Source organism: Narcine bancroftii, chromosome 1 (assembly GCF_036971445.1).
Source record: "Narcine bancroftii isolate sNarBan1 chromosome 1, sNarBan1.hap1, whole genome shotgun sequence".
NCBI lineage: Eukaryota > Metazoa > Chordata > Chondrichthyes > Torpediniformes > Narcinidae > Narcine > Narcine bancroftii.
Window position 1 is genome coordinate 478,088,915 of NC_091469.1, and position 16,086 is coordinate 478,105,000.

General features: G+C 42.2%; 1 protein-coding gene across 3 annotated transcripts in view; it reads left to right on the forward strand.

Moving 5' to 3' along the window:
* The window catches only part of LOC138751903 (5'-AMP-activated protein kinase subunit gamma-2-like), a 621,068-nt gene that overhangs the window by 223,657 nt on the left and 381,325 nt on the right, over nucleotides 1–16,086 (forward strand). For all 3 annotated transcript variants that reach the window (XM_069914838.1, XM_069914837.1, XM_069914836.1), the window contains exon 2: nucleotides 2,059–2,130. In XM_069914838.1, the coding sequence (XP_069770939.1) occupies nucleotides 2,059–2,130 (72 nt within the window). The remainder of the gene's footprint in view (nucleotides 1–2,058; nucleotides 2,131–16,086) is intronic.

Consider the following 16,086-nt stretch of genomic DNA (forward strand, 5'->3'; position numbering starts at 1 on the left):
AAGCTAATTCTCCACAATATTTTGATTTATTCAGGGATTATTAAACCCACTTCTAAACTTCTAAGTTGTGGTTTAGGATCTCCTTGATCTTAGTGCTTCATAGTCTGAGTGCATGTGCTCTTGCTCAAGATTTTAGCAAGTGCTCCGATACTAATGTGTTACTAGACCTCCCATTGTAGATGTTATGCATGTTCTTGACACTGCTTCCTTTCAGCCATCTGTCCATTTCACATTGTTGTGCTCTGGCAGATATAGTTGCTCCCTGACATATGCACTGGACAGGAAAATGACTTAATTCTCACCTCCGTAGCTAGGCAACTGTATGGAACTGAGCCCACGGTTTGCCATTGTCTGCACATATTGTTATTCTCAACTGGAATATCTTGAAGTAGATTATGTAACAAAATTTCCACTGATAAGACCATAAGACATAGGAGTAGAAATAAGCCATTCAGCCCATCAAGTCTGCCCCACCATTTAATCACGAGCTGATCCATTTTCCCACTCAGTCCTCAGTCTGGCCATAACCTCTGATGGCCTAGTAAAGCTTTGAGGCCTATTGTAAAATTTAAATAAACAAAGTAAAAAATCTTCATTTATTTCGACTGAGGCCTTCTAATCCAGAGACGTCTTGTGTACCAGAGGGATATGTGTGCCGCAGTTTCTGAGCCTCTGTCCCACAGCAGCCACAGTGAATGTAGGATCAAACTGAGGCAGAGGTGTAATATTTGGGACTATGCAATGGAGGTTTGTTGGGAATAGTGAGCTAGTGGGCCTTTGCAATTTGCCTATCTTTGGGATTAACAGAGTCACCAAACATTGGTCCACTTGGTTGAAAAGAATTAAGCAATTCACACACCGTAAAACATTCCTTATTTTGTGTTTTCATTTGCAGGCTTGTTTAATTCAAAGTTCAGATTTATTACCCAAATATGATTACCACTTACAGCCTTGAGATTCTTTTTTTCCTGCGACCCAGGCACAATTTCTAATTGTTGTTACCTATAAACTGTACTGAAGAAGAAAGAAATTATACAAAGGAAGAAATGTAAACAAAAGAAAGATATGTAAACAAATTGATAGTGCAGATACAGAAATGTAAATATTCTACCATAAATAGGGAACAAAGTAAGAATCCTTAAATGAATCTCTGATTGAGTCTGTTGCTCAAGAGTCTGATGGTTGCGGAGTAGCAACTATCCCTGATCCTGGTAGGACGAGTCTTGTAGTGCCTGTACCTCTTTCCTGATGAGAACAGTGTGTGTTCTGGGTGGTGTGAATCTTTGATAATTGCTGCATTACTTCCGAATTCCATTCAAGTTGAGCATTTATTTCCCTTTAAAGTATTGAGTACAGGAGGTTGGGATGTTATGATAAAGTTGTGCAAGACATTGGTGATGCCAAATTTGGAGAATTGAATACAGTTTTGTTCACCTAACTACAGGAAGGATACCAATAAGATTGAAAGAAGGCAGAGAGAATTTACAAGGATATTGCTGGGGTCTTCAGTCGCTGAGTTATAGGGAAAGGTTAAATAATTTAGGATTTTATTCCCTGGACCTTTGGAGAATGAGGAGAGCTTTGATAAAGGTATGCAAAATTTGAGAGAGAATAAATTCAAGCAGGATTTTTCCACTAAGACAAGAACTAGAGGACATGGGTTAAGGGTGGAAGGTGAGATGTTTCTTCAGACAGAGTGATGGGAGTGTGGGACGAGTTGCCAGCTGAAGTGGTGAATGCAGGCTTGATTTTGATATTTAAGAAAAATTTGGATAAGTCCTTGGATGGGAGTGGTAAGGAGGGTTATGGTCTAGGTGCAGGTTAGTGCCATAGTTTGGCATGAACTGGATGGGCTGAAGGGCTTGTTTCTAGACTGTAGTTTTCTATGGTTCTATTCTTGAATGAAAAGATTATATCCAGAAATTGCTTCCATGGAGCTCCTCACTACTTTTGAAATTTAGTCTGCTTTAAAATGTGATTTGCATAAGCAGCTTCAACATTTTTAGGTTGTGTAAATTAATATGGATGAATATTCATATATACTTTTTATTCCTCCAGGACCTCAGCTCTTTTGCCATGCCTTTCCTGGATGGCGATGTCGAATCCTCTGAAAAAGATGTTTCTCAAAAGGTAACGATTGCTAATTTATTTATATTTATAGGCTATAAATACTCCAGTTCCTCTGTGCCTGATCATTGATGTGGTAATTACTCAGCAGTTAACTTCTGACTCAACAAGTTATGGATCCTTGAAGTAAAAAAAAGAAAACCCTGAAAATAGTCACCAGGTAAGGTAGCAGCTGTGGAGAGAGAGAAACACTGCTAATGTTTTGGATCAACAATCTTTCATCAATTATAGATCAGATATATTTTAAGTCACAGAGAAAGAGGAGGGATGGAGAGAACAAAAGAAATGTCTGTGGCGTGGTGTAGATCAGGAAGACTGAATGCCACAAATTGTAGCAGTGCTGGTTGAGAGGGAGTGAGAAGCCTCATCAGCAGATCTGCCTGGAGGAGGGAGTGCAAGTAGATGTAGATGAATTTTGAAGCTAATCTGCCTGGAGAAAGACAAAATCTTCAGCAGACCTGCAAGGGGAAATGCATCTAGAATTTTGCTGAAGTTCTCTCTGGAGGATGTGTAAGGAAATATGGATGAATTTTGCAGCTGATCTGCCTGGATGAGGAGCAAGTAGATGCAGAGGAATGAAAATGGAGGAGAGAGAACAAAAACAATGCAGCAATTGGAAATCTGAAATAAAGCAGAAAATTTGAAAACACCCAACAGGTCGGGCAGCATCTATGGAGGGGAGAAGAACCTGCAATTTACCATCCCCTTGATATTTGACCACACTGCAAAAGTATGTTATTGCCTCCAAACCACTTTGGAACATCTATTGGTCCTGAATCGTACAAAATTTTGCAACACTTGAGGAAGGCTGTCTAGCTCATCAATCTCCAAAGGAGCAATCCTCTCTTTACATCCGTGGCTTGTCAGCATGTTAAAGTGGCGAGCTCAGTTAATTAATGGTTAATTCCAATGCTGTGGGGTTAAATCAAGGAGCAGTGATTGGAAGAGGAAGTGCTGATAACCTGATGAAATGGTTGAATGTAGTGTTGAATCCCAAGGATTCTAAAATATTTTGTCAGAAGATGATAAGATGTGTCTCCAGCTTATATTCACTGAAATGTGTCAAAGGCCAAAGGAAAGGTTTGAATAAAATAGGCTGGACCCTTTCTCATAGAGCTTTGTCAAATGGTTTTAAGTTAAAATGGCTTCAGAATATCCAACACCATTATTTTTTAAATTTTTTTGCTCAAAAAACTTTTTGTCCTAAGATTGCATCAGGAAGAGTAATAGAACCTTTACATTAGTGAGTAAAATTCTTTACCCAGATATGTAAAGGTGTCAACACAAACTTCACCTAATGAAAGCAATTCCAAGCATTTAACGTGATAGTATAATGGAATATTTTGGAGATAAATTGGTAAAATTAGAGTAGGTTACATATATACACACACTTTAAAACAGATCTTATTTGAAATATTGAAGAATTCATATTCAGTAACTTTAGATAAACTATGGAGAATGCTGTGCACATTTCACAAGTAGGTGCTAATTGAAATGACGTCATTAAAGCAACAAGCAGGAGATGCTCTGGCTGTTAAAAGCTCTTTGCAAGGGTTTTGACAGAGGGCATAGAAAGGTCACTCCTAGGTTTTTGTTTATCTAAAGACCACAAGTTGACCAAGAAGACTAACTCCTATTGTTGGCTAGAGAAGGTCAGTGGTTTTGCAAGTGAGAGAGTCACATGGGTTTTCTGGCAGTTGGAGAGGGAGTGAGAGACTGAACAGGCAGCTGAAACAAGTAGGAGAAACTTGTTGGCACTGAAACAGAAAACTCCAGAGCGGCGGATGGCTGGAATTGCTATCTGTCTGATGTTTCTCTTGGAATAAGAGGAACAGAAAGGAACTCTGTAATAGCATGAAAGAAAGAGGTTATCATCTGGAGAACCCTGATGGAGCAAGTTTCATCAGCAAGAGATTGAGGTGACTAATGTGGTACCTCAGTGCCAGAGACCCGGGCTCAAATCTGCTGCTGTCTGTAAGGAGTTTGTACATTCTCCCCGTGTCTGCGTGGGCTTCCTCTGGATGCTCCAGTTTCTTCCCACCCTTCAAAATATACCGGAGTTGTAATTTAATTGGGGTACTTGGGTGGCATGGGCTTCTGGGCTGTAAGGGCTCATTACTGTGCTGTATGTCCAAATTTAATAAAATTAAATTTCAACTTAAAAAGCAACATTATTTTTAAAAGAGAGGAAGGAGATGGAGAAAGGCATTGAGTGAAATCCCTGGAAAAGTGAACATCAGTAGTAGAGGGGAGGGATTGGCCGATGGCAGAGGAGTGGACTGTATCGACAATAGAGATGTACATTGCATAGACTGTGAAGAGGAGGTTCTGGAAAAGTGAGTTGCTTGGACATGGTTGATGAGGCTGCTGGTATTATAATACGCAGCTACCTTTAAACCACATTAGCAGTTGAACCTTAAATTTCTGTGCAAATACGTTGACATGGGAGTACAGATGTGCATTGATCAGATGACAACAATCCAGTCATTTCCACAGCTACTTGTTGCACTACTGACAAATGACCATGCTAATTGATTTTGGACTATACTACAAAAATACTTCCATGTACTTTGGAACACACTGCAGTCCTGAATCATAGAACTGCTACAACACCGAGAAAGGTTGCCCTGTATTCTCTTTATATTTGTGGCCCAGTCTTTTGTTTTCATTTGTTGATTGCCAACATTGCAAATGGCTTGCTTGGTAATTCATGAACACCAGTCCCATGGGCTGAAGGTCAAGTAAAGGAACAGAAGCAAAACTTAAATGGTGGAAGCAGCCTGAAGGGCAGATATCATTCCCTGAAGGTCATTAATTTTAATGAAAATCTTGTCATTTCATGGATGCCATCAATATGAACTTTCTACACCGTATAAAATTTTATTTACTTTAGACAGGCCCTTCCGGCCCACGAGCCCAAACCGTTCAAATACCCTAATTAACCTACAAAACGCCGTATGTTTTGAAAGGTGAGAGGAAACCCATGCAAACACAAGGAGAATGTAGAAACCACTCTGGATTGGAACCTGGGTCGCTGGCACTGTAATAGCAATGCGCTAACTGCTAGCTGTGCCGCCCATTTATTAATTAAATTTAAAATCTCCATCCCTTTTGAGCTTAGAACAGTTACAGTGCAGAACCATGTGTCTGCCCTGAAGATGGTATTCATGGTTATATAGTGAAATGAATTTGGCAATGGCTGGACGGGAGAAGCTAGAGAGTTGTGGTGGATGATTGCTTCTACTGTGACTAGTAGGTCAGTGCTGGGTCCATTGTTGTTTGTCATATATATCAATGATCTGGATGATAATGCAGATGACACTAAAATTGGAGGTGGTGTGGACAATGAAGAAGGTTTTCAAAGCTTGCAGAGGGATCTGGACCAGCGGGAAAAGTGGACTGAAAAATGGGGGATGGAGTTTAATGCAGGCAAGAGTGAGCTGTTGTATTTTGGAAGGACAGACCAAGAAAGGACAAATTGGGTAAATGGTAGGGCACTGCGGAAGAACAGAGGGATCTGGGAATACAGATAATAAATCTCTGATAGTGGCATCACAGGTGGATAGCGTTGTGAAGAGAGCTTTTGGCACATTGGCCTTCATAAATAAAAGTATTGAGTACAGGAGTTGGGATGTTACATGAAAATTGTATAAGACATTGGTGAGGCCAAATTAGAGTATTGTGTGTGGTTTTGGTCAGCTAACTACAGGAAAGTTATCAATAAGATAGAAAGAATACAGAGAATATTTACAAGGATATTGCTGGGTCTTCAGGAGCTGAGTTACACGGAAAGGTTAAACAGGTTAGAACTTTATTCTCTGGAACATAGAAGAATGGGGGAGATTTGTTAGAGGTATTTAAAATTATGAGGGGATAGGTAGATTAAATGTATATAGGTTTTTTCACTGAGGGTAGGTGAGATACAAACCGGAGGACATGGGTTAAGAGTGAAAGGGGAAAAATTTAGGGGGAACATGAGGAGGAACTTCTTCACACAGAGAGTGCTGGGGGTGTGGAACGAGATGCCAGCTGAAGTGATGAACACGGGCTCAATTTTAACATTTAAGAAGAATTTGGACAGGTACATGGATGGGAGAGGTATGGAGGGCTATGCACTGGGTGCAGGTCAATAGGACTAGGCAAAAAAATGGTTCAGCACAGACTAGAAGGGGTAAAGAGGCCTGTTTTTCTTCTCCCTCTAAAACACTGCTGTCATATATGCTTTAATCTCTATTCCTGGCACCTACCTCTCTGTTTAAAAAGAATTTACCCCACATAACTCCCTTAAGCTCTTCCTGCCTCCCGTCCCTCACCTAAAATGCATGTCCTCTAATATGTGCCATTTTTACATTAGGAAAAGGATGATGTCTACCCATAAAACCATATAACAATTACAACACAGAAACAGGCCTGTTCGGCCCTTTGAGTCCATGTTGAACACCTTCTTCCACCCAGTCCTAATGACTCGCACCCACCTCATAATCTTCCATACCCCTCTCATCCATATACCTAACCAACTTTTCCTTAAAGGTTAAAATCGAGCCCGCATCTACCATTTTGGCCAGAAGCTCATTCCATACTCGCACCACCCTCTGAGAGAAGAAATTTCCCCCTCCCTCATCTTTCCCCTATACTTTTCCCCCTTAAATTTCAATCCATGTCCTCTTGTTTGAATCTCCACCATTGTTAATGGAAAAAGCCTATCCACATTCACTCTATCAATCCCCCTCATAATTTTAAATGCCTCTATCAAATCATACCACAATCTTCTATGCTCCAGGGATTAAAGTCCCAGCCTACTTAACATTTCCCTGTAAGTCAAACCCTGAAACCCAGGCAATATTTTTGTAAATCTTCTCTGTCCTCTCTCTATTTTGTTGATGTCCTTCCTATAATTAGGCAACTGAAACTGCATACAATATTCCAAGTTTGGCCTTACCAAGCCTTATACAAATTTAATATGACATCCCAACTCCAGTTTTCAATACTCTGATTTATGAAGGCTAAATACCAAAATCTTTCATCCCCACTTCATGTGACTCCACTTTCAGGGAATTATGTACCAGAATTCTTAAATCCTTTTGTTCTACTGCACTCCTCAATTGTTTACCATTTAGCATGAGTTTTTCAAGCTCTGCTGGGACCAAGGAAAGCTGCCTCAGAACCTTCGTGATGCCATCATCATCACCCTGTACAAAAAGAAAGGCGAGAAATCAGACTGCTCAAACTACAGGGGAATCACGCTGCTCTCCATTGCAGGCAAAATCTTCGCTAGAATTCTCCTAAATAGAATAATACCTAGTGTCGCCGAAGCATAATTATTCTACCAAAATCACACTTATCAGTATTAATCCCCTTATCTATCTCTTTCAATAACCTGAGATACATTCCATCGGGCCCCAGGAACTTATTCATCTTAACACTCTACAAAGACCCAACATTATCCAAAGGTTCAGAGGTTCCTTTTTTTGGCACATGATAATACATTAAAATTTAATATACATGATATACATATAACATTTCTCTGCCATAAGGCAAACAGAGCTGCCATGAGCATTGCCTGGTGCCCCTAGCTATAGGAGAAAGAGAAGCAAAAGAGATTCCCTTCAGAGTCACTGATTGTCTGTTGATTTGTCTCCAGTGCTACTGTAGCCTCTGAACTCCAGTTCACCATCGGCAACCTGAGGTCCATATCCAAACCTCATGTGATCCAGTAGCCTTCAGTGCCTGAGGCCCCTTCAGGAGCCCTTCTTGCCCTCAGTACCCTCTCAAAGCCTCGGTATAATACCTGGTTCCCATAAGGCAGGTATGCTAGGGGCCTGCAAATTGTGTGGGTCCTTCAGCCATTGAGCCCCTAGCTGGTCCACTGTCATGGTCACCATTCTGTAGGGTCTCTCCACTGCTTCACCTTCTCAACATGGGTTGTTCTCCCTGTTTCTGGTACCCTGTGGCCGGCCAGCTGCTTCCCCAGAGCCTGCTACCCCTCGTGGTGTGCCGCCAGCACAGGCACTGCCATTTTGAGTGCAGATATCTAGGGTTAGCAGGATTTAGAAAAACACCAGTGGGTCCTTTAACAGGCCGTTTAGAGCCTATATGGAGCTGTCAGCATTAAAACCACGCAGTAGGTCCCTGCAGAGCAGTGCTGCGTCTCTGCTCCCTGCTCACCTGGATCTCCACCAGTGGCAGTACTGCCATTTTTTTAATCCCCTATCTTGATCTCAGAATGATCCCACATATTAGCATTCTCCAGAATATCCTCCATGTCCTTCTCTTTACTGAATACCATGGTATTAGATATGAGTACCTTTGGATCAATATTCCAGACAAGATGCTATGTGTAACATGACCCCAAGGTGACTATATCATTTGCCATAGTTTTCCGATCAGTTCAACAAATTTCTGTTTTAAATCTTCTCATGCAAAGATTGATAAAACCAACTGAAATACTAGATCTCTGAAGAATGGGCTGGAGGGCTTGAGCTAAAGAGGGGTTTGGATAAACTGAAACTGTTTTCCCTGGAGCATAGGTGACCTGATAGAAATTTATAAAATTATGATGATTGCATCTTTTTCTCCCAAGGTCAGGAAATCCAAAACTGGAGGCCAATGGATTAAGGTGAGAGGGGATGTGAGGTCAAAGTTTATACAGAGGTGGACCATTGAGATGCACAGCTGTATTCCCATGGAAAAAATCAAGTATGATCTTATAAACCAACATAGCACCTTTATTAAAATATGGCAGCCATATCTGACGTACATGGGAGCACAACTGTACCCACATCCCGACAAAAAATAACAAAATAAATTACATAAGGGAGTGGTTCCATGGTCACCTGCAGAAAGAAGCACTGGCACCACACTCAACCTTTTTCTTTTCTTTCCCTTTTTTTAAGGAGGCGGGAGAGGGAGAAACACCACATATATATATAGATTGATGGGGGATATCTGTGTATTTTGTAACAGTCTATGATGTTACTTCCTTGTTTATTTATGGAAAATGAAAAATAATATATTCAAAAGAAGTTTACACAGAGAGTGGTAGGTAATAGAAATGAGCTGCTGTTGGAAGCTTTTGCACTATTGCACTACCAATAAGTGGTAATTCTGCCTCGCTCGCAGGAAAAAGAATCTCAGGGTTGTATGAGATACCATGTATGTACACTGACAATATATCTGAATTTCATACTTTGAACTTTAGGTGCAAATTTCAATATTGAAAGTTATGTGGACAATTACGTGGATAGAACAGTAGAACTCTACAGGACAGAAACAGACCCTTCAGCCTATCTAGTCTGTGCTGAATTATTCTCTCTGGTTCATTGATCTGCACCCGAACTATAGACCTCCATACCCTCCCATCCATGTACCCTTCCAGATTTTTCTTAAATGTCAAATGGGTAGGAAAGGTTCAGAGAGATATGAGCAGAAAAAGATAAATTGGATGGCATGAGCGAGTTGGGCTGAAGGGCCCGTTTTCAAGCTTTATAGCTCCATGAATCTGAAATTATCTGGCCATTAAGATTTATGCTTAACCATTTGAACTTTTTCTGTATAACTAATCTATAAAAGCAAAGGAAAAAAATGATAGTGAAAAACAGAGAGGTAGAGTGGGAAAGGCAAAATGCTGCAGTCAATTTATTCAATAATAACCGTGTCATTTTTCACCAAGCTCTCAAAACTTAGTCAGTCTCAAATTTCAACCAAAGCATCTTGCAAATAAGCTTTATTTAGAAATTCAAGGCTGCGTTATTTTCCACTGTTATTCCAAAAGTTGGTTCTGTTTTATTTATGTCTCCTCATAACTCAGCTCTCCAATTTTGTTTGGTTTACTTTCCACAAATGCGTGTACACACAGAAAAAGGAATAAGCAGTGTGATATGCACAGAAAAATAATGCTTCCACTTTCGATAGAGTCCAAAGTTAGAGGTCAAGAGCAGACTGTAAGTGACTTGCTGTTGGCTGTAACACGGAATTTTGAGATACTCCACTTTGTAAGAAAAAATGTGAGAGAACAAGTGGGAGAAAGGAAGAAAATGTTTGAATAATGAGGGTTTTGAGGAATGTCCTGAGGAGTCAATCATTATGGGAAAAGTTCTTAAGTTACTGGACTAACATCCAAAGGCCTGGGCAGTTAACATGGAGGTGATTTGCAGCTCTCCGTGCTATCTGAAAAATTCACATAGAATTACCGTATGTATCGGCGTATAAGACGATTCAAGCACCCAAAAAACACACCAAAAACAGGGGTCATCTTAAAGGTGACCTTAAGATTCTAATCAAAATATCACTTGATTGGTTCCATAACCCACTCAGACCCCACCCTATAACAAATTTTTAAGATATCAGTATATTAGAAATTTTTTTACTGTAAAAAAAAAATAAAATCTTTCAAAATCTCTATCACTATCATTGTCTCAGGCAAAGAACACGGCAAATACATCTGAAGTTTCACTGGTAACACTGTCATCGTATGGGTCCCAGTCTGAATCTGATGAGTCGGCTTCCACTTTGTTGTCAGTATCTGACAACAAATCATCCTCATACTATTCATTGCATAAGAGATACCGCACTCACTGAAAGATTTTATTACGCTCTCTACTTTCACTTTATCCCATGCTTTGATCACAAAATCACACAGCACATCAAGGGATGCAGCCCACTTTGCCCTGCCTTTTGCAAAGTATTTTTCAGCGCTCATCATCCAATTATTCCATTCTACACACACACGATCTTTATATGGCTTGTTCAAGCAGACATCTAGCGCTTGAGATAGAGAAGTCAAACCACCTGGCATAACAACGATTACAGTATTTTTTAGTGGTAATCTATTTTTAGTGTTGTTAGTTAAATGGCTGCAAATCATATCCCAGAACAATAAACTCCATTCCTTGTGAATACCATCTGGCCGTCTTTTCCACACATTGTCTATCCATAGTTTTACACCACTTTCATCCATCCATCCTTTTTCATGAAAATGTACAAAATCACCTGGTGGGAATTTCCGGCCACGCCCAACAGGTCAGTCAACACGCGTATTTTTTTGGGGGGGGGGGGGTCATCTTATACACTTATACATCTTATACACTTATACATCTTATATGATAAAACCATGAAATTCAGGTTGAAATTGGGAATGTATTATCTGAAGGTTGTTCGTGTACACCAAAATATATGGTAATTACATTTAAATAATAAACTTGTATCTTCCATGTTGCTGTAAAATGCTATCATTCTGTATTTGTCCTGAGTAGGTAAGACTTCAAATCCACCAGTGCAGTTTTCTCTTACCTGCCTCAACGTAGGTCAATTATGGATGGGTTTGCCTCTATGATCATATCATGCAATTAAATTAGACAAGAGTGGACTTAGTCTAACTTGATTTGTGGTTCCAGATTCGTCAACTTGACTGACTGTTCCATAGAGAAATCAGTTAATATAGAGTAGTGGTTTTCAAATATTTTTCTTCGACTCATATACCACCTGAAGTAATCCCTATGCTATAGGTGCTCTGTGATTAGTGAGGGATTACTTCAGGTGGTATGTGAGGGGGAAAAAAAGGTTGAGAACCACTTCTGTAGACCCAATTGTTACTGAAATATTTTACTTGAGAAAAATTGTCATTGGCCCATTTCCTTAGGAGTTCTGAAACCCTGCACATAATGAGTCAATCAGGTACAATTAAAAAAGTGTTTTTTTCAAACTTTTTCTTTTCCACTCACATACCACTTTAAGTAATCCCTTATGTGAGTGGAAAGAAAAAGTTTGAAAATCCCTGGTATAGAGCAATGGCAATATTACGATGTGAGGCTCATTCAGGAGTCTGATGATGGCATAAAAGAAACTCCTTGAATCAGGTGAATATTCTTCCTAATGGGAGGATGGCTTAGGATGTGATATATGTACTCTGACAATATTGTATATCTGATCTTGAAACATTGAACTTTAGAGTGTAGGTTAATTGGGTGTAAATTGGTGGCACGGGCTTGTGGGCGAAAAGGCCTGTTACTGTGCTGTATGTCTAAATTTAAAAAAAACTAAATCACCTGGAGAAACCCCACGTAGATACAGGGTGAATGTACAAATTCCTTAGAGACAGCACCAGATTCAAACCCAAGTCACTTGTCCTGTGCTAACCACTATACTAACTTTGCCACTATTTTTAGTTATTTCTTTTCATGTTGCTATTCAACGTTAAATATGGTCTCAGCTTTGAATAAGTGCAAAGGAGCCTCTGATGTGTGCAGGACCCAACAGATGTTCTTTTGTTAATGCTACATCTAAATCCTGGAGCTTCATGCTCAATTCCACCTTGACTGGAAGAGCTGAAGTGGTTCAAACAGGTGGGGCAACTACTGATGCCTTGCCTGGGCCTTCCAACACCCCCCCCTCCCCCCGATGCTATTTTTAAGTAATTAGATGTCAGGATCTCCATTATTACTGGACAACATAGATTTTGCTTTCGAACATGTTTGGGTGTATTTTATGGATTTTGGGCATGAAAATCACCAAGTTTCCTATCATGTACTTTTTTTTTAGATATAACCTAGTTTGTGATTTCCTGTCATATTTTAAGTCTATTTCTATATTGCCCCCAAAGCAAACTGTTTTGGTCAGACCAAGAATGCCTGGGAATGCACAATGCAACTGTTATCCAAATCTTGTCTTAGGCCTGGGCATGCTTAGTCAGGATAGATGCAGACAGAATATAAAAGCAGCTCACATTTACAGATGCCGTGGATTACACTGATATAGATTGAATGCATGTTGATGCAGGCAAGAACATAGTGAGTGTTCTTAACAATAGCATTTATTCTCTTCAGGAAGATTCAATATAGCAGAAATATCTTGTCAATGTTGCCACAGCTGTGATACATTCTGTGACATTTGTGGCGAGTATATACTTAAGACTCAAAGATACAGCATGACTGCACTTATTAGGAGAGACTATGAGCTCTACTTCGGCCGCAAATGACAATCAGCAGCAAAAATTTACGATTGGCATCCTAGATTATGTGCTCAGGTCTTTGGAGCAGGTTGGTCTGCACGACCTGACTCAGTGGTGAATATTGCGATGATGGAACCAAGCTGAGACTTTATTATCATGCATGATTTAACGAGGTCATTCTGCCACATAAACACTCTTACTACGGTCATTGGCTCTATCTTTATGGTTTTAAATGATAAAAGTTTAACTTGTTGAATAGGTCCTTGCAGGCTTTAGCAGGCACCAGAAATTGACTTTTTTCCAATCTGGAAAAACAACCAAATGAAAAACCTCACAAAGATTAGCGTATACAGAGCCGTTGTCATACCCACACTCCTGTTCGACTCCGAATCATGGGTCCTCTACCGGCATCACCTACGGCTCCTAGAATACTTCCGCCAGCATTGTCTCCGCTCCACCCTCAACATTCATTGGAGCGACTTCATCCCTAACATCGAAGTACTCGAGATGGCAGAGGCCGACAGCATCGAATCCACGCTGCTGAAGATCCAACTGCGCTGGGTAGGTCACGTCTCCAGAATGGAGGACCATCGCCTTCCCAAGATCGTGTTATGTGGCGAGCTCTCCACTGGCCACCGTGACAGAGGTGCACCAAAGAAGAGGAACAAGGACTGCCTAAAGAAATCTCTTGGTGCCTGCCCCATTGACTACCGCCAGTGGGCTGATAACGCCTCCAACCGTGCATCTTGGCGCCTCACAGTTTGGCGGGCAGCAACCTCCTTTGAAGAAGACCGCAGAGCCCACCTCACTGACAAAAGGCAAAGGAGGAAAAACCCAACACCAAACCCCAACCAACTAATTTTCCCTTGCAACCACTGCAACCGTGTCTGCCTGTCCCGCATCGGACTTGTCAGTCACCAACGAGCCTGCAGCAGACGTGGACCTACCCCTCCTTAAATCTTCGTCCGTGAAGCCAAGCCAAAGAAGAAGAAGAAAAATAGAGTGGGATATGGGCCAAATACAAGCAGCTGAGACTAATGTTGGGTGGGATATTTTAGCAGGCAACTTGAGCTGAAAGGCCTATGTCCACGCTGTGCAACTATATGACTCTCGATTCTCTTGAGATCAATGTAACTATTTTTAAAATTCATTAAATTTTTCACACTGTGAACCATATCAATCAAAATATGTACCAACATTTCTCATTAAATATACACAGTGGCATTTTCCCCTTTTATTCCCCCCCTTCCCTCCCTCCCCACCCCCTCCAAAACCAATAAATATTCAACATATACAATACAATAAAACCTTAAAACAATGTCTTCACACAAGGGAAAAATGTGTCATCTACTTTTACACACTAAATCATTTTGTTGTGGCGGCACACCACTAGGCAGGTGAACCGGCCCTGATTGTAATCCACGCGGCAGAGCAGCCGGCCAAAATGACGCCGTCGGGGGTTTCCCCTTCTTCTCAGCACAGGGCTCAGAAGCCCGCACTGGGGGGAGGGCACGTGACGCCCGGGTGACGTCAGCGCCCCCCCAGCGCGGTTCTCGGCCAGGTTCGGGCTGGGAGTAATGTTCAGTCCAGCAGCCTGCAATAAATCAGTTCTGCCCACTGAGCTCACCCGTCTGGTTGTGTGTTCTTTCAGTAGCAGTGTAGCTGCCGCTACAGTTGGTGATCCTGACTGGTTTAAATGTCTTTGAACCCATCATGAGCGAACCTGGAATCAGTGCTATAGCCATCAAGCTGCCTGACTTCTGGGTTCAGCAGCCAGAGACCTGGTTTGGTCACGCGGAGGCTCAGTTTCACCTCTGCCAGATTTCATACGACATGACCAAATTCTGCTATGTGGTAGCCACCCTGGACCAGGCCACCACCAAACGTGTGCTGCACCTCGTTCAGCACCCACCCGCCGAAGACAGATACAAGATCATCAAGCGAGTGCTCACCGGATTCCCTCAGACTATCCAGGTGCCAGCGTGCCGATTGGACACTGCACCTCGACGCCCTGGGGGACAAGTCCCAGATGGAGCTGATGGACAATAGACAATAGGAGCTGGAGTAGGCCCTTCGGCCCATCGAGCCAGCACTGCGATTTTACAGATCATGGCTGATCACTACCATCAGTACCCCTTTCCAGCCTTATCCCCATAACCCTTAACTCCTTTGCTCACACTTTGAGTGCATTTTCCTCGACCATCTGCCCAAGGACATCCGGCCGTTACTGGCCCAAGAGAGCTTTACCGACTTGAGGAAGGTCACTCAGAAGGCTCAACCGATTCACAGAGGGCTTAACGGTCCAGCAGGTCACCAAGAGCATAACCAGGGGCACGGCATCCGCTCCAGGCCTCTGCTTCTACTATCAGGGCTGGGGAGCCAAGGCTCGGAAGTGTCGTCAGCCATGCTCGTTCCAGGGAAATGAGCAGGGCGGCTGCCGTTAATGGCTGTGGCAGCTGGCCAAGGACACAGCCTCCTCTACCTGCGGAACTCAGTCAGTGGCCGGCGGTTCCTCGTCGACGCTGGGACCCAGATCAGTGTCATCCTGGCCAAGGTTATCGAGTCCAGGAACCAACCTAGAGGACCTTCCCTCTGTGTGGCCAACGTAACAGAGATCCGGACGAATGGAGACAAGACTCTCCACTTCCAGATCGGCTGACGAAAGTTCTCGTGGAGGTTCACCATCTTGTCCCTTCTGACCGCCATCCTGGGTGCCAACTTCCTCCTCGCCCACGGGCTTCTGGTGGAATTCGGGGTAGGTCCCTGGTGGACACCGGTACTTTCCAGCCTGTTTACCTCGACGCATCCCGCACAGAGCAGCCTCAGATGGCCACGATCAGCATGCCCAGAGATGAGTTCCAGCAAATCCTGGACGAGTTTCCAACCCTCCTCAAGCCACAGTTCTCCGCTGCCTCGCTACGCCATAGGGTGTTCTACCACATCCCCATCCAGGGCCCACCAGTTCATGCCAAGGCATGCCGGCTCCCGCCTGACAAGTTCCAAGTGGCGAAGGA